This window comes from Hyperolius riggenbachi, chromosome 5, assembly GCF_040937935.1.
Source record: "Hyperolius riggenbachi isolate aHypRig1 chromosome 5, aHypRig1.pri, whole genome shotgun sequence".
Taxonomy (NCBI): Eukaryota; Metazoa; Chordata; class Amphibia; order Anura; family Hyperoliidae; genus Hyperolius; species Hyperolius riggenbachi.
In genome coordinates, this window is record NC_090650.1 from 198988676 (window position 1) to 199011421 (window position 22746).

Sequence of the window (22746 nt, forward strand, 5' to 3'; positions counted from 1 at the left end):
TCAGCTGGATGCACTGGCAGACAGCTGTTTGACCATTCCTCTAGTCTGTGGACTGCAGGTCTCTGGAAGAGAGACCTGTCTTTCCATTACAAGTTTCTGGTCTGTTCTGCTGCTGAGGAATTTGCATACACTCGTTATGCAAATCTCCTACCTGCCTCCTTTGATGACTGGCAGTATAAAGAGCTATGTTTCCCAGAGTCCTTTTGCTGGTCATAAGGGTTAGTTCCTGTGTAACACTCGCCTGGAGTGTCAGCCTTGCTCTTTGTTTGAAGATTAGCCTAGAGTAATTCCTGGAACTGCACTAGGCAGATTCCCTAGTGCAGTTAGGATTGCATATCTGTTTTGTTTGTCTGTTGCGATTGTCCTGTCCCAGCGGTGGTCGACAGGAAGTCGTTCTGATCTTTGTTCTTGGAGTATAGCTGGAGCAGCGGTTGCTACCAGCTATCTCATCTGATCTGTCTTGCCAGGATCGCACTCGCCTTGCGCTAGTGCTGTGGATCCGTCTGATCTCCATCTCTCTTTCTATACTTGGATCGCACTCGCCTTGCGCTAGTGCTGTGGATCCTTCTGGTCTGCTACTCTCTTTCTATACTTGGATCGCACTCGCCTTGCGCTAGTGCTGTGGATCCTTCTGTTCTGTCTTCCTGGATCGCACTAGCCTCTTGTGCTAGTGCTGTGGATCCTATCTCTCGCTTATTCCTGTTTTCGTGTATCTGTCTTGTCTGCTACGAACGCTTGCTGGAGGCTCGGTGAGGTAACCGTTAAGCAAGCGCTCGCGTCCTCTGTGTCATGTTTGTCTGTCCGTGGTTAGTTAGGCGTGCTTGTCTCTGTTGTGCTTATCACGCGGAGACCGCGCATAAACGCGTGCACTGTTGCGAATGAGTGCGGTGTTCACGTTTAGCTCGCGTTTGTTATTTTCCTTATCTTCACATTGTATGATTTGCTGTGCCTTTGCTACTCTCGTGCTCTGCCTTGCTGTAGCCTTGTGTCACCTCTGGCAATCGCCTCTCTCGCGATTGCGTTCCTGCTTCATATCTGCTGTTGTGTATGCACCGTCGCAGGTTGGCGACTAGTTTGGTGCACACACATACAATCTGTCCCTTTGCTCAATCTCATTCAGGGATATCTTGCCCTGCGTTCCTTCCCTTCGTGCAATTCCTGTCTGGCGTGTGTGGTAGGGCAGAGGAGCTGTTCCTCTGCACTCCACAGCTCCACCTGCCGACAGGAATTTCCTTCTACAGGTGCATTGCACCTTTTGCTGGGTTCCCTCAAATTACACGCTTGTGGAGGATTCCTGCAGTGTCAGCGCACTCTTGTGCGCTGATCACGGAGAGAATTCCACAATCGTTACAACATAACATTACTCGGGAGTCAACAGCACTAACTAAATCTGAAGTATCATGGAAATGGAAAATGACCACCTTCAAAATACAAACGTATTACAGAAGATCATTTATATTTTTAGGACATTAGCTATTTCTAATCCCACCCATTAAAAATATTTCATAATCTCTTTTACATATGAGTTGTGGAAGCACAGTGTGGCTTATGCCAACTTGGCTCTTCTAAAACAAGGAGGATTTGGGCTTCCTTGCATTGAACACCTATTATTATGCAAACATATTAGATCTTTCTAGATTATTGATGGACTAATCCAAATGGAAGAATACATTTCAAAACACTGTCTTCTGTAAGTTGTAGCAGCCACTACCTAATAACCCCTACTAGGTCATACCATTAATCTAAAATGCATGTACTTTACATTGATGGAATTTACTTCATAACCTGGAGTAAAGCAGGGATTGTTTTTACTTTTTTTTTACTTTATTTAATTCATGAAGCCAGATTTTCTTTCCCCTTAAACTTAAATATGGTAAACAAGTTGTGAAATATCTTAACCATCATCAATTTCTTATTTTTGGAAGGCGTTATCAAAGTCTCAGAGCTTGCAGCTCTCTACTATGGTCTCCGTTTTATTTTCAATAAAATGGATGTTTTATTGAAGTGGTGCCAAATATTGGTGTAGTGCTGAGTCTATCCCATTTAGTACATGGGCTACATCCGTTGCACACTCTTTACACTAGTCACTCATTGGAGTACTGCTCTATTTTGGTTACTAAGGACAGGACAGTATACCTTTTGAGCAATCGCACTTCTTTCTATGTTTGGTTAAATGTTGGTTTCTTGCTGTGTTATTGTAAAGGTAAACTGTTAATTATAATGTCATTTCAGATCTGATTGCATTAGGCATGGGTCACACTTGAGTCCATGGAAAAAATGGCAGCATTTTCCTCGGGGACGAATCTGCACTGTTGGCTGTCAGCCAGCTGAGATCAGCTGACTGTCACCAACAGGGAATCACAGGGAATCACAGGCGATGAGTAGGTATTTTTTTAAGGCTGCGTGAAAATGTACATCACTCGCACTGCACTGTGATTGTGCAGTAAGAAGCATTATGTGTGTTTTCACTTGCGTTTTTCATAATGCGAAAATGTACATGATTTTTGGGAAGTGTGAGAATAGCAGCCTTTTAAAGGATACATCCGAGCTCCCCCAAAAAATGAGATCTACTTATCCGGGGCTTTCTCCAACCCCTGGCAGCTGATATGTCCCTCCCGCAGCTCCATTGTCCCAGGATATCCTCTGTTACAGATGCGGACCTCGCCAGGTCAGCATCTACTGCACCTGCATGAGCACTGCTTGCAATCACGCCCACGTGATCTGGAGTGTTCTGTGCAGAACTACTGCACCTATGAAGAACACTCCAGACCACATGAGCTCAATCACGTGCGGCGCTCGCACAGGCGCAGTAGATGGCGACCTGGCAAGGTCAGCTCCTGTAACGAAGGTGATCCTGGGACACTGGAGCTGCGGGAGGGACATATCAGCTGCCAGGGGCTGGAGGAAGCCCCGGGTAAGTAGATCTAATTTTTTTGGGGGGCGCGGATGTATCCTTTAAGTTTTTCTCATTGACTTGAAAGGATGAAATCTGATTGGCTGTTTGTGGTTTTGCCCAGGTGTGCGGTGCCGGGGGGGGGGGGGGGGGGGGGGAGGGGCATGAGATCTGGGAACATATCTTCCTAAATAGTAAGAGATCTGTATACCAAGTTCTGTTGAAATCAAGAAGGTGTTTTCGAGGGATGACACATGCACACATACGTCTGATTTTATGCATATAGATTGTTGTTTATATATTATGTATTTCCACTGTAATGCCATCATTAGCTAGTGTGGTTTTGCTCATTTGTTAACAGTGTTTTTTTTTTCAATTATCTTTTTATTTTCATTTTTCAAAGAGAAAACACAAAAAAAAAAAAAAGAAAAAAAAAAGAAGAATGAACAGATTTGTACATAAAGCTATATCAGGTGTATAACAACAACAGCCACGCTTGGAAAATATTGACCAGAAGACAACAGCAGCAGAGTTAATGCTAAATATAGTACATAAGTGATAACCTAAAGGCGGATCTATATAATATAAAATAAAGGTACCCATACACTCGTCAGATTGGCAGCAGATAGATAAGAAATGCATCTGATGATCTATCTCAGTGTTTCTCAACATTTTATTGGTATGTACCCCTTTTAAAACCCTGTACTCACCAAGTACCCCCTGCCATAGTAAACATTATCTCAAGTACCCCTTGACAAATATATTTTTAATTATAGTACATAATAATTGGTTGTAAACAATTTCCAAGCATTTACTGTTGCTTTTAATTAGCTAAAATACTAATTTGGTGTTGTTTATATAGGATTTATCATTTTCTGAAACTCTAAATTTGTTATACTTGGTTAATTATATCAAGCCAAAGTACCCCCTGGAACCATCAGAAGTACCCCCTGGGGTACGCGTACCGCATGTTGAGAACATGCGTTTTTAGAACATTTTTTACCGGGATAGAATTCCAATAGATTTCAGTTTGAAATCTATTGAAATTCGATCTGATGGCATTTTTTTGCCATCAGATTTCCATTAAGGCCATTGCAAACTGATAAGCAATCTCATCAGATCGACCTACATTTTCCACCCTGCCAGTTCGATGGAAATCCATCAAAATCGGACATCGATCGGTCGATTGGCCAACTGATTTGCAAACGATCGATCGATCGGGATCGATCGGTCGGCCAGAAAATCGGCTGAGTGTATGGGCCCCTTAAGACTTATTGGGAAATACTCGCAGCTCCCCAAGCAGTCCAAGGGTCCCATATCAGGTTGAACTGGGTTGCTAACAGTGTTTTATGATATCCCATAGGGTAAATCTATTCCATATAAGAAAGTTCTATTTAAAATCCATGATGCAGAAGAGTATTTTATTTGCTTTAGTATTCCAAGACTACAACAAAATTAACTGCCAGTGGAAAGCTGGAAAAGTAGTAAATGTTTCTTGCTGGCGCTGATTCCTTTGCATTTTTGGGTCTTGTACTCTCTGGTCCTCCACTATTTGTATGAGTCACAAGTATTTTGTGTTCTTTACTAGATTTGTGTGTTTCTTTTTTTCTTTTACATATCTTAGCTATGTTTTTGCTTTTACAGCTGGTATGCACACAGTAGCTTATTGCCAAAGGATACAATTTTCTATACTTTAAGTAAATTTTACTGCCATTTCCTGTTTGTTGCATCATTGCCTGCAGAATGCAATAAATATGTGTAACATACAGTCTATGACTTGCATAGCATGTTATGAATAGCACATTGTTGGCAAAGTGAAGAAGGCAGTTAGAGATACTGGCATGATCTGACCACCCATTCGGCCTTGGGGTGATAATATGACCAATTAACATGAATACATGGCTTAGGGCTTATACACACCTTCAACTTATGATGTTTTGGTTTTTTTTTCCAGAGTGTGTTCATTTGGCTACAGATATCTGCAGGCTTGTCTCTAGTGAGTGCACAGCTGGGAACATCATGTCTGAATGCTATTGTTATTTCCTGTGTGGCTCACTTCTGTTTGAGGTGCTTAACCCTCCTGGAGGTCTAATTAATTTCGCGAGGAGGGAGCGCAGCAGTTATTCTTTGTTTTTTTTTTTTAATCATGTAGCGAGCCCAGGGCGATCTCCGATCAGGAAATCCCGTTCAAAGAACGGGATTTCCTGGAGGGCTTCATCCGTCGCCATGGCGACGGGGCGGGATGACGTCACCGACGTCGTGACATCATTAAGAGTCCCGATCCACCCCTCAACGGGGTCTTGGGGGGGGGAGGGGGTTGGTGCGGGGCGGCGCGGCGCAACGCATAGTGGCGATCGAGCGCGGGGCGGCGGCGATCGGTGTGCTGACGAAGCTAGCAAAGTGCTAGCTGCGTGCAGCAAAAAAAATTATAAGCAAATCGGCCCAGCAGGGCCTGAGAAAACCTCCTGCGCGGCTTTACCGCCAGGAAGGTTTGCCCTCATAATAGGAGGACATGCCAGGCTGCTTTTCAGACAGCTGAGCAACTTGTTTGAGGATCTGTCAGCCAAAATAATTGTGAAGGATTTTTTCAGATGACAATAGTTACAGATCTGTACCGGGCTTTAGCCAAACATTGATGTTTACGTTGATGGAGAGGCATGCTAGAAAAACATTTTTACTGTAACTCTGAAAGCTTTGGGGCCCAATTACACTGGGGCAGTGTGATGCTGTAAATTTACGGCACCCCACCACAGCCTAATTAAAGTCTATGGGGTAGTTCATATTCTCCACATTGCGGTACACTGCGGCGGAAGTGCCCCATCTAACGCATGGACATACCTACGTCACTGCGCGGCTCCTGCAGCAGTCTATGTTGGACCGGAAGTCATGGAAGTCTATGACGACGCAGGGTTTTCCTAAATGTTGGCAGTTTGGCGCGTATGCACAGAAGCGTATTTTTAAAATACGTTTCTGCGCACTTTAGTATTTCCCAAACCGGAAGTGAGCGCACGCGAGCATCACATCCTGTTTGGATCCTGGCCAGATGGGGATTACTGCATACTAATGTGGTAATCCCCGAAGGACTGTTTTGGCGGTGTGGTCCACCCCCCGGCCTCAGGATCAGTCAGGGTCTTCTTTAAATATTTTAGTTGTGACTGTTGTGTTCAATGTATCTGTTATATACAGTACTTCAGTTGTAATGTAACTAATATAACAATGTTTGCCACAAGACACTCAGAAATATTGACAATAAAATGCCGTTCTAAAACATGTAACTAATTTGGAATGCAGTAGTTCTCCTCAAGCCTGCATATTTGTGGCTTACTTAGTTCCCAAGCTGGCTGAGGCTTGGACTTCTGTGGCCGGGTGGCACATGTGGTAACGTAACGATTTTAGGCCTCACACAGCCAAACATAGCTGTACAGAAAAATCTGTAACTTACGGTAATTGCTGTTTTTATTTCTTCCAGAATACAAAAAGAAATATGGAGAAGAGCATGGCTCTTGCCAAGCTGGGATTGCAGGATCATTTATGGAGGTCAGTAATATGATTGTAACAAGAACATGAATAATAATATTGTGTATTCTTTACACCATTATTGTTAGAATTTCTTACAGTAGAGCAATCCTCTGTTGCTGTGTCACAGAGAATGCAGGACTAAATATCTCTCTGCAGGTAAAGTAGTCTGGGGAGTTTCTGACTCCGATATACCTCTGGGGATGGTGAAAAGTGGTAGCAGAGGAAATGATCAGGTGGCATTGGCTGTGATTTATGGGGAGTATTGGAAAATGGTGTATGAATTATTACATGCTTTTTTCACAAATTTTAAATAAAGAGTTTACCTTTGATCCTACTCTTGTCATTTGATATTTGAACTAATATCCCTGTTAAAGTCCTATCCAGATAATCTGCCTTTTCCCCCCTTCTATGCTTTATTCGTGTGTTATAGGATGTTGGTGAACTACTACATACATCGTAATCCTTGTGTCTTGAAGTCACCGTGGCTTTTCATGAGTTCCTTAAAAAGACCCTGAAGTGAAAAAAAAAAAACGTATGATATAACGAATTGCATGTCTAGTATGGATAATTAATAGAACATTAATAGAAAAGAAAAGTCTCATATTTTTATTTTCAGTTACACAGCTTTCTTTTTATAACATTGCATCATTCTCTAATATTTGAAGTTTACAAACTACACTCTGTATTTTAAATGATGAAACAGAGCCAAGCTAATGATCCTTTTAACTTCCTGGCAGTAAAACCTTAAACAAACAAGTAACCATCAGAGACAGGTTGAGAAAAGTGCTTCAGAAAACAGCACTGTAGTTGACCCCTGTTGGTTCGGGGAGCTCAGAGAAGATCTTTTGGATAGATAACAAGTGACGTTTCTTAACTCTTCCTGTATGGGAAACAATATGAGACTTATATTTGTGCTACTAATGTTCTATTTCTTAGCTGTACTACACATACAGATCATTATAGCATACGTTCATTTTCACTTTAGACTCCCTTTAAAGGACAACTGAAGCGACAGGGATATGGAAGCTGCCATATTTAATTCCTTTTAAGCAATACCAGTTGCCTGGCTATCTTGCTGACCCTCTGCCTTTAATACTTTTAGCTATAAACCCTAAACAAGCATATGCAGATCAGGTGTTTCTGACATTGTCAGATCTGAGAAGATAAGCTGCATGCTTGTTTCTGGTGTGGTTTAGACACTACTGCAGCCAAATAGATCAGCAGGACTGCCGGGCAACTTAAAGAGACTTATTTCTTCTATCCTATAAGTTCCTATACCTGTTCTAATCTGCGCTAGATTACTGCAGCCTTTTCTAGCTGCACTGCCTCTGTAATAAATCTAATCTTCTTTTCTTTGTCGAGGCAGAGAGGAATGCACTGCTCTGCTGTGATAAGGAGAAGTTATACACACCTCCTCCACGCCCCCTGAAGGCTCTGTGTGTGTGCTGTGTGTATGAGCCAGACAAGGTCTCTGCTCACAGCCAGCGTCTGCAAGCTCAGGAGCTGTGACTTTGTGAAAAGCTGTGAGTGCAGAAAGATCAGTGCAGAGCCCAGACAAGCAGCCAAGGCAAGAAGTGGAGTAACATTCCAGCAATCAAATCATGTTTGAGAGGAGCCTCTGCAAACAGGCACATGCTCTGATGATGTATTTCCTGTTTGGGGGCCATCTTCATTGTTTACAAAAACAATGACTAAAACAGTGATTTTTAAAAACAATGGTGCATGAGCCAGCCTGGGGCCCCGGGAACTCTCACTGCCTGGGGCCCCAGAACCAGCATCTAACACCATATGTGAGCGCAGCCAAAACCCTGGAGCTGCCACCTCCAAAGCCTGTCTCCTACTGCTCTAAAACACACAATTGGAGAAACTCACTCCCAAACAGTTCTCTGCTGCTTTATAAAGCCTGCAGGCTGCTTATAAGCCAATGAAAAGTGCACACATAATACACCTAGCTTGCAGTGATAATCAAGCAGAAGCTGAGCAACTCAGCCAATTAGTTGGAGAGGGCTTTAGTTGCATATAGACAATGGCTATATGACCAGCAGGGGGCACCAGCGTGCAGGATATTCCCTCTCATCTGCCCCCCTCCCTAACTAAACTGCATGGGATACTACAATAATTAAAAACAATGGTGCATGAGCCAGCCTGGGGCCCCGGGAACTCTCACTGCCCGGAACCCCAGAACCAGCATCTAACACCATATGTGAGCGCACCCAAAACAGTGATTTTATCACCACGAAAGCAGCGGGGAGCGGAGAAAATGTCACAGAGGGGGCTAGGAGAAGACAACAAACAGGCTGGTATGTTTAGTTATGCAAGATTTTCAAAGTACAGGTTCTCGTTAAAAGGAAATAAATATGTCAGCCTCCATATTACTCTCACTACAGCTGTCCTTTAGATCCAGAATATTTCTAAGCCCTGTCACTTCTCCTAAAATGTGCTCATTGCTATCCATAGAACCATTATAATCTAAAGCATTTTGCTTTGCCTATAATGTTGTTCACAAGTGATCTTGTCTCCTGCAAGCTTGCAGATGTCCCTGGAGTAGCTCTCATTCTCTGGAATGTTTCCTCATATTTTCAGCCTTGTCCTTAACATTTCCTGGACAGTCAGGCTCTGGGCCCTTACGGACCAGAGTCCTCCACCCCCTCCCCCCCCCAGTTTTCTAATGCAATCACTGTCATTTGCTCACAGTGATTACAAGGTCAGAAGTGTAACGATCGGTGAAGCACAGAGAGGATGTGATTACCGGTGATCTGCAGTATCACTGGGAATACAGAAGTATACCAGATTATAAGTGATCTGCAGTATCACTGATAATCCGATATACAAACTAACCTCTGTTCACCTGAGTAGAGTGTAGTGTTTGGTGTAACAGTAATACTTAGAGGGCAAGGCCTCAGTGCAGCGAGGAGTACTGCACAGATTCCTTCCGCAGACCTGAGCTCTCCAAGACGGGAGGAGTCAGACTGACAGTAGGAAGGATTGTCTGAAAGTGACACCCAGGAGGAAGGGTCACTAACAGAGCGAGGAACCGCCTCTAATGGTAAGGTCGGTTCTCGAGGTCAGACAAGCCAGGTAGTACACACACGGACAGATACAGTACAATATCAGAAAGCAAAGGCGGAGTCTAAGTACAGGCAGGGTTCGGCTACGGAGAATCAGATATAACGAGGTACAGAATCAGGAGGCAGAAGCGGAGTCTAGGTACAAGCCGGGGTTCGGCAACAGAGTATCAGAAGTATTGAGGTACAAGATCAGAGTTCAAGGGGATAGTCAAGGCAGGCAAAGGTCATAACAGATAATCACAACCAAACTAGTACTTTAGCTATCAACAGAATCTAGCTAAGTGTAGGATTACAGCTCTTGCTGGTCCCGGCACACTTGCGGATCTGACTACGGATCTGGGTGCTCCCACATATGTGATCGCAACGCCAGACAAAGAGCAAGTGAACAGCCAGCAGTATATATACTCAAGGACCTTTCCAGGACCTCCCTAATTGCTGGACCAATGAGAGTTGTGGAAAATGTCAGCTGACCAGCCTGGTCAGCTGACTCACTTCTGGCTGTTATTTAAACTCAGCCTCTGTGCGCGCGCGCGTGTCACTCTGAATCTTGGTGGACTATCAGTCCCAGCCACACCAGTACTGTCTTGCAATGTATCTTGTGAACCGCTTGCGGGGGCCGCCTCCAATGCGGATTCCGCCGTTCCCAATGCGGATTCCGCCGCTCTGCCTAAGCGGCATGCAGCGGTTTTTCCGCGTTGTGACGCCCTGCTGGACGCGGAAACAGCCGCCTCACTTTGAGAGACGGCGGCTTTTCCGCGTTTCCTCAAAAGAAGCCAATGAAACCTAGATCAGCTGTCATTAGAAAGAATGGATTCAAACAGAGCTTAGATTTCAACTGCATGCACCCAAAAGAGGTTAAAACAAGCGTAAACTGAAAATGAACTGTTGAGTTTGACTACTCATAGCACTTTCCTGACTTTCCAGGAATCCGATAGTCTTATTTTGTGGATTAAAACAAAAGATCTGATACAGAGGGTTTACAGTATAAAGGAACTTGAGGAGTTAATTCTTACTGCCCATCATTGTACTGATAGATGGTCTATATCATGGACTTGTTGGTATGAGTTCCAGAGCACTCAGGAATATAGTGACATAATGATTTGAGCTAAAACTGTCACGGGTCTTAGAAGAGTCAAGTACTTTGCATGTGCCTAATCTTGGCTGATGATATGACTCATAAGGTCTCTGTATAGCTCTAGGAAGCTCTGTCATTATTTGCACAAGGTGGTCTCCGGACACATGGTAGATACGTTATGCCTCCTTTATCAAATTTTCTTTTTCTATTCTTTTCTGTTCACTTCTTTTCTTATTATTCTCAGGATTTTGTGAGTTTGGTTTGCAGAGTGAATGTTTAAAATATTGAGCTGACCACAATGCAGACTTGCTTTGTGGCTCCCATGGTTTAATAACCTCTCTATGGCCCATATGTAATTCATTTTTTTTCTCTTGAATTTTCTCCTAGGATATATTTTTTCATCTTATATTTAAAATAAATTTTCAGCACTTTTCAATTGAAAAAATACCAATAGCAAGTAAAAAATGATTATTAAAATTATGATGAGTATTTTCTTGCTGGCTGGTGGTTGGGGAAATATCACCTTCAAGAAAACTCAGGAGAAAAGGTGAATTGCATATGGGCCTATGCCTTTTAGGTTGGAGTATTAATCAGGGGTGTTTCTAGGTTCCTGGGAGATCCAGGGCACCCCTGGGCACCAAGAGGGAACGAGTGTGCACCGCTGTGAAAAATGGGCGTGGCCATGCCGTGTAAAGTAGGTGTGGTCATAGGTGGGGCCAAATGTACTTGAACATAGCAGTGGCGTAACTTGACCACTTGCCGACTGCACACTCATACTGTGCGGCGGCAAAGTGGTAGCTGGAGGACCAGCGACGCAGATCTGCGTCGCCAGGTGCCTCCCTAATTAATGAGGAGAGGCCGCGAGCGGCCGTTTCCTGTTAGATTACGGATTTGCTGATTGCGGCTCGCAGACTAAATGTAAACGTAGGAGACATTTGTCTCCTTTGTTTACATTGTACGGCACTGCTGTGCAGCAGCGCCGTAAGGCAGATCGGCGATCCCCGGCCAATCAGCGGCCGGGGATCGCCGCCATGTGACAGGGGACAGCCTGTCACTGGCTGCACAGGACGGATAACGTCCTGTGCAGCCCGGATCATCAGGGGTGAGAGGGAGGAGAGCGAGGGGGGGAATTTCGCCGCGGAGGGGGGCTTTGAGGTGCCCCCCCCCCCGCAACATGCCAGCCAGCAGGAGCGATCAGACCCCCCCTGTACATCATCCCCATAGGGGGAAAAAAAGGAGGGCGATCTGATCGCTCTGCGTGCCAGCTGATCTGTGCTGGGGGCTGCAGAGCCCACCCAGCACAGATCACAAAAAATAGCGCTGGTCCTTAAGGGGGGGGTAAAGGCTGGGTCCTCAAGTGGTTACATTTATTCAATAGGCAGTATTTCACATATATAAGCACCTCACCTGGCTTCTGTCTTGCCTTTGGCTGGCCTTGGCTGGTGGTGATGCTGTGCCAGCCTGGCTGGTGGTGATGCTGTGCTGGCCTGGCTGGTGGTGATGCTGTGCCGGCCTGGCTGGTGGTGATGCTGTGCCGGCCTGGCTGGCGGTGATGTTGCTGGGGCTTTGCTGGGCTGGGCAATTTGCTGGAGGCATTTTGGGGGGCTTTGCTGGGCTGGGGGCTTTACTAGGCAATGCTTGGCTGTATGCTTTGCAGGGCTGGGACCAGGAGGCTTTGGTAGGCTGGGAGGTTTGCTTTGCTGAGGGCTCTGATGTGCTGGGCTGGGGCCCTGGGGCTTTGCTTGGCTGTAGATAGGTACGTGCCTCCAGTAAAGGTTAGATAGGTATCTGCCTCCAGTGCAGGTTAGATAGGCAGCTTCCCCCAGTATAGATTATGTAGGCAGCGTTCCCCAGTATAGGTTAGATAGGCAGCTTCCCCCAGTATAGATTATGTAGGCAGCTTCCACCAGTATAGATTATATAGGCAGCTTCTCCCAGTATAGATTAGATAGGCAGCTTCCCCCAGTAAAGATTAGATAGGCAGCTTTCCCCAGTATAGATTAGATAAGCATCTTCCACCAATATAGATTAGATAGGCAGCTTCCCCCAGTATAGATTATATAGGCAGCTTCCCCAGGTATAGATTATATAGGTATGTTCCCCTTGCGTAGGCTAGATAGGTAGTTTAGATAGGTAGGTTCCCCCAGTATAGGCTAGATAGGTAGGTTCCCCCAGTATAGGTTATAACGGTAGCTTCCCCCAGTGTAGATTAGATAGGTAGGTTCCTCCAGTATAGGTTATGTAGGTAGCTTCCCCCAGTATAGATTAGATAGGTAGGTTCCCCCAGTATAGATTAGATAGGTAGGTTCCCCCAGTATAGATTAGATAGGTAGGTTCCCTCAGTATAGGTGGTGGCTGGATAGTGTACTGGTTAAGTGCTCTGCCTTTGACATGGCTAGGTCAAGTACCTATTCAGTAAGGAGTTCAAGGCAAGACTCCCTAACACTGCAGGGTGGCCTCTTGAGCGCGTCCCAGTGGCTGCAGCTCTTGAGCGCTTTGAGTCCAACAGGAGAAAAGCGCTATACAAATGTTCGGATTATTATTATTATTATTATAGGTTAGATAGGCAGCGTCCCCCAGTATAGATTAAATAGGTAGGTTCCCTCAGTATAGGTTAGATAGGTAGGTTCCCCCAGCGTAGATTAGATAGGTAGGTTCCCCTAGTATAGATTAGATAGGTAGGTTCCCTCAGTATAGGTTAGATAGGCAGCGTCCCCCAGTATAAATTAGATAGGTAGGTTCCCTCAGTATAGGTTAGATAGGTAGGTCCCCCAGCGCTGATTAGATAGGCAATCGCACTCACCCCACTGGGCCAGAATCTCGGCGGCCTCTTCAGCGGAATACCCCTTTTTTGCCATGATGGACTGCTAAATTTAGGGGGTATTCCTCTGAGACTGCCCAGGAAAAAGAGCACCTACCTAGTAAAAGGGAGTACTTGTGAAGTAGAAAGCTGTGGTCACTGAGTTTTGATTAAAAAAAAAAAATCAAAAACTGATCTTTACAGCGCCACAGCTATTGTACAGTGTTTTTTGCAGTGATCAGAAATAAAAATTCTGTCACTGCGGTGGGGTGGGCTGAACGCAAGTGTAGGCAATTATCAGACTGCGTTTTTAATGTATCCTAGTGACCCTAATATAGATCTGACTGCGATCAGTAATGATCACTTACAGATACTATATAGTAGCAATGCTGATTAGCGACAGTGATGATCCGGGGATGGATCTGAGGGTGTGGGGGGAAGGGGGTGATCAGGAGCCCCTAGGGGGCTGATTAGAGCCTAATCTAAAATATAATGTTGACAGTTAGTTGCAGGGAGTGATTGATGGGTGATTAGGGGGTGATCGGGTGCAAACAGTGGTCTGAGGGGATGATGGGGGGGGGGTCTGAGGGGTGCTATGGGCGATCAGGGGGGCAGGGGGACAGGATCATGTATTTACATACACAGCTGCTAGTGTTGGGCGAACAGTGTTCGCCACTGTTCGGGTTCTGCAGAACATCACCCTGTTCGGGTTCGGCCGAACACCTGATGGTGTTCGGCCAAACTGTTCGGCCATATGGCCGAACTAAGAGCGCATGGCCGAACGTTACCCGAACGTTCGGCTAGCGCTGTGATTGGCCGAACGGGTCACGTGTAGTGTTGGGCGAACATCTAGATGTTCGGGTTCGGGCCGAACATGGCCGAACTCCGAACATAATGGAAGTCAATGGGGACCCGAACTTTCGTGCTTTGTAAAGCCTCCTTACATGCTACATACCCCAAATTTACAGGGTATGTGCACCTTGGGAGTGGGTACAAGAGGAAAAAAAATTTAGCAAAAAGAGCTTATAGTTTTTGAGAAAATCGATTTTAAAGTTTCAAAGGGAAAACTGTCTTTTAAATGCGGGAAATGTCTGTTTTCTTTGCACAGGTAACATGCTTTTTGTCGGCATGCAGTCATAAATGTAATACATATAAGAGGTTCCAGGAAAAGGGACCGGTAACGCTAACCCAGCAGCAGCACACGTGATGGAACAAGAGGAGGGTGGCGCAGGAGGAGAAGGCCACGCTTTGAGACACAACAACCCAGGCCTTGCATGAGGACAAGAAGCGTGCGGATAGCAATTTGCATTTTGTCGCCATGCAGTCATAAATGTAATACAGATGAGAGGTTCAATAAACAGGGACCGGAAACGCTAACCCATCACAGATGTTCATTGTTCATGTTACTTGGTTGGGGTCCGGGAGTGTTGCGTAGTCGTTTCCAATCCAGGATTGATTCATTTTAATTTGAGTCAGACGGTCTGCATTTTCTGTGGAGAGGCGGATACGCCGCCGATCTGTGACGATGCCTCCGGCAGCACTGAAACAGCGTTCCGACATAACGCTGGCTGCCGGGCAAGCCAGCACCTCTATTGCGTACATTGCCAGTTTGTGCCAGGTGTCTAGCTTCGATACCCAATAGTTGAAGGGTGCAGATGGATTGTTCAACACAGCTACGCCATCTGACATGTAGTCCTTGACCATCTTCTCCAGGCGATCGGTGTTGGAGGTGGATCTGCACGCTTGCTGTTCTGTGTGCTGCTGCATGGGTGTCAGAAAATTTTCCCAATCCAAGGACACTGCCGATACCATTCCCTTTTGGGCACTAGCTGCGGCTTGTGTTGTTTGCTGCCCTCCTGGTCGTCCTGGGTTTGCGGAAGTCAGTCTGTCGGCGTACAACTGGCTAGAGGAGGGGGAGGATGTCAATCTCCTCTCTAAAGTCTCCACAAGGGCCTGCTGGTATTCTTCCATTTTGACCTGTCTGGCTCTTTCTTCAAGCAGTTTTGGAACATTGTGTTTGTACCGTGGATCCAGAAGGGTATAAACCCAGTAATTGGTGTTGTCCAGAATGCGCACAATGCGTGGGTCGCGTTCAATGCAGTCCTAGGCCGAAGAGGTCATAGCCTAGGGTCACAAAACCTGTTTATTGGGCAATTTCAATGGTGGCGAGTCTGACGTACATAAATCGCAGCAATGGCCGTTAGCAAAGTCTGAATCTCACGAAATGTCTCATGCAGGTAGAAGACATATTGTTAGACTTGGGCTCCAAAGATGGGTTCCCTACATCTCTGCAAACCAGAGTTACAGGGCTCCAAATTTGGTAAAATCCCCCATAGGCTTTCATTGGGCCTCCTATTTACAGTTCCAAAATCTCACATCTTTTCAAAGGGCAATTACTCAGCAGTGGCAAATTTTCTAGCATTGTAGGGACCCTTAGGGGGAACATGACTGGTGAGTTTCGGGCCCCTAGGCCGAAGAGGTCATAGCCTAGGGTCACAAAAACCTGTTTATTGGGGCTATTTCAATGGTAGTGATGGTGACGTACATAAATCGCAGCAATGGCCGTTAGCAAAGTCTGAATCTCACGAAATGTCTCATGCAGGTAGAAGACATATTGTTAGACTTGGATTCCAAAGATGGGGTCCCTACATCTCTGCAAACCAGAGTTACAGGGGTCCAAAATTGGTAAAATCCCCCATAGGATTTCATTGCCTCCCTATTTCACTTTCCAAAATCTCACATCTTTTCAAAGGGCAATGGCTCAGCAGTACCAAATTTTCTAGCATTGTAGGGACCCTTAGGGGGAACATGACTGGTGAGTTTCGGGCCCCTAGGCCGAAGAGGTCATAGCCTAGGGTCACAAAAACCTGTTTATTGGGGCTATTTCAATGGTAGTGATGGTGACGTACATAAATCGCAGCAATGGCCGTTAGCAAAGTCTGAATCTCACGAAATGTCTCATGCAGGTAGAAGACATATTGTTAGACTTGGATTCCAAAGATGGGGTCCCTACATCTCTGCAAACCAGAGTTACAGGGGTCCAAAATTGGTAAAATCCCCCATAGGATTTCATTGGCTCCCTATTTCACTTTCCAAAATCTCACATCTTTTCAAAGGGCAATGGCTCAGCAGTACCAAATTTTCTAGCATTGTAGGGACCCTTAGGGGGAACATGACTGGTGAGTTTCGGGCCCCTAGGCCGAAGAGGTCATAGCCTAGGGTCACAAAAACCTGTTTATTGGGGCTATTTCAATGGTAGTGATGGTGACGTACATAAATCGCAGCAATGGCCGTTAGCAAAGTCTGAATCTCACGAAATGTCTCATGCAGGTAGAAGACATATTGTTAGACTTGGATTCCAAAGATGGGGTCCCTACATCTCTGCAAACCAGAGTTACAGGGGTCCAAAATTGGTAAAATCCCCCATAGGATTTCATTGGCTCCCTATTTCACTTTCCAAAATCTCACATCTTTTCAAAGGGCAATAGCTCAGCAGTACCAAATTTTCTAGCATTGTAGGGACCCTTAGGGGGAACATGACTGGTGAGTTTCGGGCCCCTAGGCCGAAGAGGTCATAGCCTAGGGTCACAAAAACCTGTTTATTGGGGCTATTTCAATGGTAGTGATGGTGACGTACATAAATCGCAGCAATGGCCGTTAGCAAAGTCTGAATCTCACGAAATGTCTCATGCAGGTAGAAGACATATTGTTAGACTTGGATTCCAAAGATGGGGTCCCTACATCTCTGCAAACCAGAGTTACAGGGGTCCAAAATTGGTAAAATCCCCCATAGGATTTCATTGGCTCCCTATTTCACTTTCCAAAATCTCACATCTTTTCAAAGGGCAATGGCTCAGCAGTACCAAATTTTCTAGCATTGTAGGGACCCTTAGGGGGAACATGACTGGTGAGTTTCGGGCCCCTAGGCCGAAGAGGTCATAGCCTAGGGTCACAAAAACCTGTTTATTGGGGCTATTTCAATGGTAGTGATGGTGACGTACATAAATCGCAGCAATGGCCGTTAGCAAAGTCTGAATCTCACGAAATGTCTCATGCAGGTAGAAGACATATTGTTAGACTTGGATTCCAAAGATGGGGTCCCTACATCTCTGCAAACCAGAGTTACAGGGGTCCAAAATTGGTAAAATCCCCTATAGGATTTCATTGGCTCCCTATTTCACTTTCCAAAATCTCACATCTTTTCAAAGGGCAATGGCTCAGCAGTACCAAATTTTCTAGCATTGTAGGGACCCTTAGGGGGATCATGACTGGTGAGTTTTGCCACTGCTGAGCCATTGCCCTTTGAAATGGTGTGAGATTTTGGAACGGTAAATAGGAGGCCCAATGAAAGCCTATGGGGGATTTTACCAATTTTGGACCCCTGTAACTCTGGTTTGCAGAGATGTAGGGACCCCATCTTTGGAATCTAAGTCTAACAATATGTCTTCTACCTGCATGAGACATTTCGTGAGATTCAGACGTTGCTAACGGCCATGGCTGAGATTTATGTACGCCACCATCACTACCATTGAAATAGCCCAAATAAACAGGTTTTTGTGACCCTAGGCTATGACCTCTTCGGCCTAGGGGCCCGAAACTCACCAGTCATGTTCCCCCTAAGGGTCCCTACAATGCTAGAAAATTTGGTACTACTGAGCCATTGCCCTTTGAAAAGATGTGAGATTTTGGAAAGTGAAATAGGGAGGCAATGAAATCCTATGGGGGATTTTACCAATTTTGGACCCCTGTAACTCTGGTTTGCAGAGATGTAGGGACCCCATCTTTGGAATCCAAGTCTAACAATATGTCTTCTACCTGCATGAGACATTTTGTGAGATTCAGACTTTGCTAACGGCCATTGCTGCGATTTATGTACGTCACCATCACTACCATTGAAATAGCCCCAATAAACAGGTTTTTGTGACCCTAGGCTATGACCTCTTCGGCCTAGGGGCCCGAAACTCACCAGTCATGTTCCCCCTAAGGGTCCCTACAATGCTAGAAAATTTGGTACTGCTGAGCCATTGCCCTTTGAAAAGATGTGAGATTTTGGAAAGTGAAATAGGGAGCCAATGAAATCCTATGGGGGATTTTACCAATTTTGGACCCCTGTAACTCTGGTTTGCAGAGATGTAGGGACCCCATCTTTGGAATCCAAGTCTAACAATATGTCTTCTACCTGCATGAGACATTTCGTGAGATTCAGACTTTGCTAACGGCCATTGCTGCGATTTATGTACGTCACCATCACTACCATTGAAATAGCCCCAATAAACAGGTTTTTGTGACCCTAGGCTATGACCTCTTCGGCCTAGGGGCCCGAAACTCACCAGTCATGTTCCCCCTAAGGGTCCCTACAATGCTAGAAAATTTGGTACTACTGAGCCATTGCCCTTTGAAAAGATGTGAGATTTTGGAAAGTGAAATAGGGAGGCAATGAAATCCTATGGGGGATTTTACCAATTTTGGACCCCTGTAACTCTGGTTTGCAGAGATGTAGGGACCCCATCTTTGGAATCCAAGTCTAACAATATGTCTTCTACCTGCATGAGACATTTTGTGAGATTCAGACTTTGCTAACGGCCATTGCTGCGATTTATGTACGTCACCATCACTACCATTGAAATAGCCCCAATAAACAGGTTTTTGTGACCCTAGGCTATGACCTCTTCGGCCTAGGGGCCCGAAACTCACCAGTCATGTTCCCCCTAAGGGTCCCTACAATGCTAGAAAATTTGGTACTGCTGAGCCATTGCCCTTTGAAAAGATGTGAGATTTTGGAAAGTTAAATAGGGAGCCAATGAAATCCTATGGGGGATTTTACCAATTTTGGACCCCTGTAACTCTGGTTTGCAGAGATGTAGGGACCCCATCTTTGGAATCCAAGTCTAACAATATGTCTTCTACCTGCATGAGACATTTCGTGAGATTCAGACTTTGCTAACGGCCATTGCTGCGATTTATGTACGTCACCATCACTACCATTGAAATAGCCCCAATAAACAGGTTTTTGTGACCCTAGGCTATGACCTCTTCGGCCTAGGGGCCCGAAACTCACCAGTCATGTTCCCCCTAAGGGTCCCTACAATGCTAGAAAATTTGGTACTGCTGAGCCATTGCCCTTTGAAAAGATGTGAGATTTTGGAAAGTGAAATAGGGAGCCAATGAAATCCTATGGGGGATTTTACCAATTTTGGACCCCTGTAACTCTGGTTTGCAGAGATGTAGGGACCCCATCTTTGGAATCCAAGTCTAACAATATGTCTTCTACCTGCATGAGACATTTCGTGAGATTCAGACTTTGCTAACGGCCATTGCTGCGATTTATGTACGTCACCATCACTACCATTGAAATAGCCCCAATAAACAGGTTTTTGTGACCCTAGGCTATGACCTCTTCGGCCTAGGGGCCCGAAACTCACCAGTCATGTTCCCCCTAAGGGTCCCTACAATGCTAGAAAATTTGGTACTGCTGAGCCATTGCCCTTTGAAAAGATGTGAGATTTTGGAAAGTGAAATAGGGAGCCAATGAAATCCTATGGGGGATTTTACCAATTTTGGACCCCTGTAACTCTGGTTTGCAGAGATGTAGGGACCCCATCTTTGGAATCCAAGTCTAACAATATGTCTTCTACCTGCATGAGACATTTCGTGAGATTCAGACTTTGCTAACGGCCATTGCTGCGATTTATGTACGTCACCATCACTACCATTGAAATAGCCCCAATAAACAGGTTTTTGTGACCCTAGGCTATGACCTCTTCGGCCTAGGGGCCCGAAACTCACCAGTCATGTTCCCCCTAAGGGTCCCTACAATGCTAGAAAATTTGGTACTGCTGAGCCATTGCCCTTTGAAAAGATGTGAGATTTTGGAAAGTGAAATAGGGAGGCAATGAAATCCTATGGGGGATTTTACCAATTTTGGACCCCTGTAACTCTGGTTTGCAGAGATGTAGGGACCCCATCTTTGGAATCCAAGTCTAACAATATGTCTTCTACCTGCATGAGACATTTCGTGAGATTCAGACTTTGCTAACGGCCATTGCTGCGATTTATGTACGTCACCATCACTACCATTGAAATAGCCCTAATAAACAGGTTTTTGTGACCCTAGGCTATGACCTCTTCGGCCTAGGGGCCCGAAACTCACCAGTCATGTTCCCCCTAAGGGTCCCTACAATGCTAGAAAATTTGCCACTGCTGAGTAATTGCCCTTTGAAAAGATGTGAGATTTTGGAACTGTAAATAGGAGGCCCAATGAAAGCCTATGGGGGATTTTACCAAATTTGGAGCCCTGTAACTCTGGTTTGCAGAGATGTAGGGAACCCATCTTTGGAGCCCAAGTCTAACAATATGTCTTCTACCTGCATGAGACATTTCGTGAGATTCAGACGTTGCTAACGGCCATTGCTGCGATTTATGTACGTCAGACTCGCCACCATTGAAATTGCCCAATAAACAGGTTTTGTGACCCTAGGCTATGACCTCTTCGGCCTAGGACTGCATTGAACGCGACCCACGCATTGTGCGCATTCTGGACAACACCAATTACTGGGTTTATACCCTTCTGGATCCACGGTACAAACACAATGTTCCAAAACTGCTTGAAGAAAGAGCCAGACAGGTCAAAATGGAAGAATACCAGCAGGCCCTTGTGGAGACTTTAGAGAGGAGATTGACATCCTCCCCCTCCTCTAGCCAGTTGTACGCCGACAGACTGACTTCCGCAAACCCAGGACGACCAGGAGGGCAGCAAACAACACAAGCCGCAGCTAGTGCCCAAAAGGGAATGGTATCGGCAGTGTCCTTGGAGTGGGAAAATTTTCTGACACCCATGCAGCAGCACACAGAACAGCAAGCGTGCAGATCCACCTCCAACACCGATCGCCTGGAGAAGATGGTCAAGGACTACATGTCAGATGGCGTAGCTGTGTTGAACAATCCATCTGCACCCTTCAACTATTGGGTATCGAAGCTAGACACCTGGCACAAACTGGCAATGTACGCAATAGAGGTGCTGGCTTGCCCGGCAGCCAGCGTTATGTCGGAACGCTGTTTCAGTGCTGCCGGAGGCATCGTCACAGATTGGCGGCGTATCCGCCTCTCCACAGAAAATGCAGACCGTCTGACTCAAATTAAAATGAATCAATCCTGGATTGGAAATGACTACGCAACACTCCCGGACCCCAACCAAGTAACATGAACAATGAACATCTGTGATGGGTTAGCGTTTCCGGTCCCTGTTTATTGAACCTCTCATCTGTATTACATTTATGACTGCATGGCGACAAAATGCAAATTGCTATCCGCACGCTTCTTGTCCTCATGCAAGGCCTGGGTTGTTGTGTCTCAAAGCGTGGCCTTCTCCTCCTGCGCCACCCTCCTCTTGTTCCATCACGTGTGCTGCTGCTGGGTTAGCCTTTTCCTGGAACCTCTTATATGTATTACATTTATGACTGCATGCCAACAAAAAGCATGTTACCTGTGCAAAGAAAACAGACATTTCCCGCATTTAAAAGACAGTTTTCCCTTTGAAACTTTAAAATCGATTTTCTCAAAAACTATAAGCTCTTTTTGCTAAAAAATTTTTTCCCTCTTGTACCCACTCCCAAGGTGCACATACCCTGTAAATTTGGGGTATGTAGCATGTAAGGAGGCTTTACAAAGCACAAAAGTTCGGGTCCCCATTGACTTCTATTATGTTCGGAGTTCGGGTCGAACACCCGAACATCGCGGCCATGTTCGGCCTGTTCGGCCCGAACCCGAACATCTAGATGTTCGCCCAACACTAACAGCTGCCTCCTCCCCTGGTGGTCGCTCGATCACTGGGACCGCCAGGGGAGGAGGCAGTCAGTATAATAGACTTTGTTAGCTTAACAAAGTGTATTATACATTTAGTAACGGCGAGATCGGGGTATTTACAATCTGCCGGCGCTGCTAATTTGCCGGCGGGGTGATGTCACGTGTGGGCGGAGCCTAATGCCAGGGGATGTGCGCGCATCCTTGCGCGCGATCCCCGGCTAATTAGTCCCCCAGGTGCCCTACCCGATCATCGTTATGCGGCCCTGTGGGAGCCACCTTGCCGCTGCCCATGGGCGGTCGTCAAGTGGTTAAAGTGACACAGTAACACTGCCTAGTTCTAAGTAGAATTGGGACTTTTCATACACATTTTTATCTCAGCATGTCACATGTCACTTTAGGTACCCTTTAATTTTACTCAAACGGGCCTTCAAAGCACACCTCTTCAAAGTTACCTACACATCTTCCTTGGTATTGGCTTAAGGTGTGCACACATGCACAGCAGTTACTGCCACCCGCAGGGATCAGGACTCGATTCCTCAGGGGAAATGGTTGAGTTCTGTAAAGATACGTTCTGTTGTTATGGAGGGGG

The 22746-nt window shown here is 45.6% G+C and overlaps 1 protein-coding gene across 1 annotated transcript in view; it reads left to right on the plus strand.

The window, feature by feature from the left end:
• The window catches only part of ITGA9 (integrin subunit alpha 9), a 565489-nt gene that overhangs the window by 122741 nt on the left and 420002 nt on the right, over positions 1 to 22746 (plus strand). Inside the window, exon 5 of the mRNA XM_068236571.1 lies at positions 6363 to 6430. Within this exon, the coding sequence (XP_068092672.1) occupies positions 6363 to 6430 (68 nt within the window). The remainder of the gene's footprint in view (positions 1 to 6362; positions 6431 to 22746) is intronic.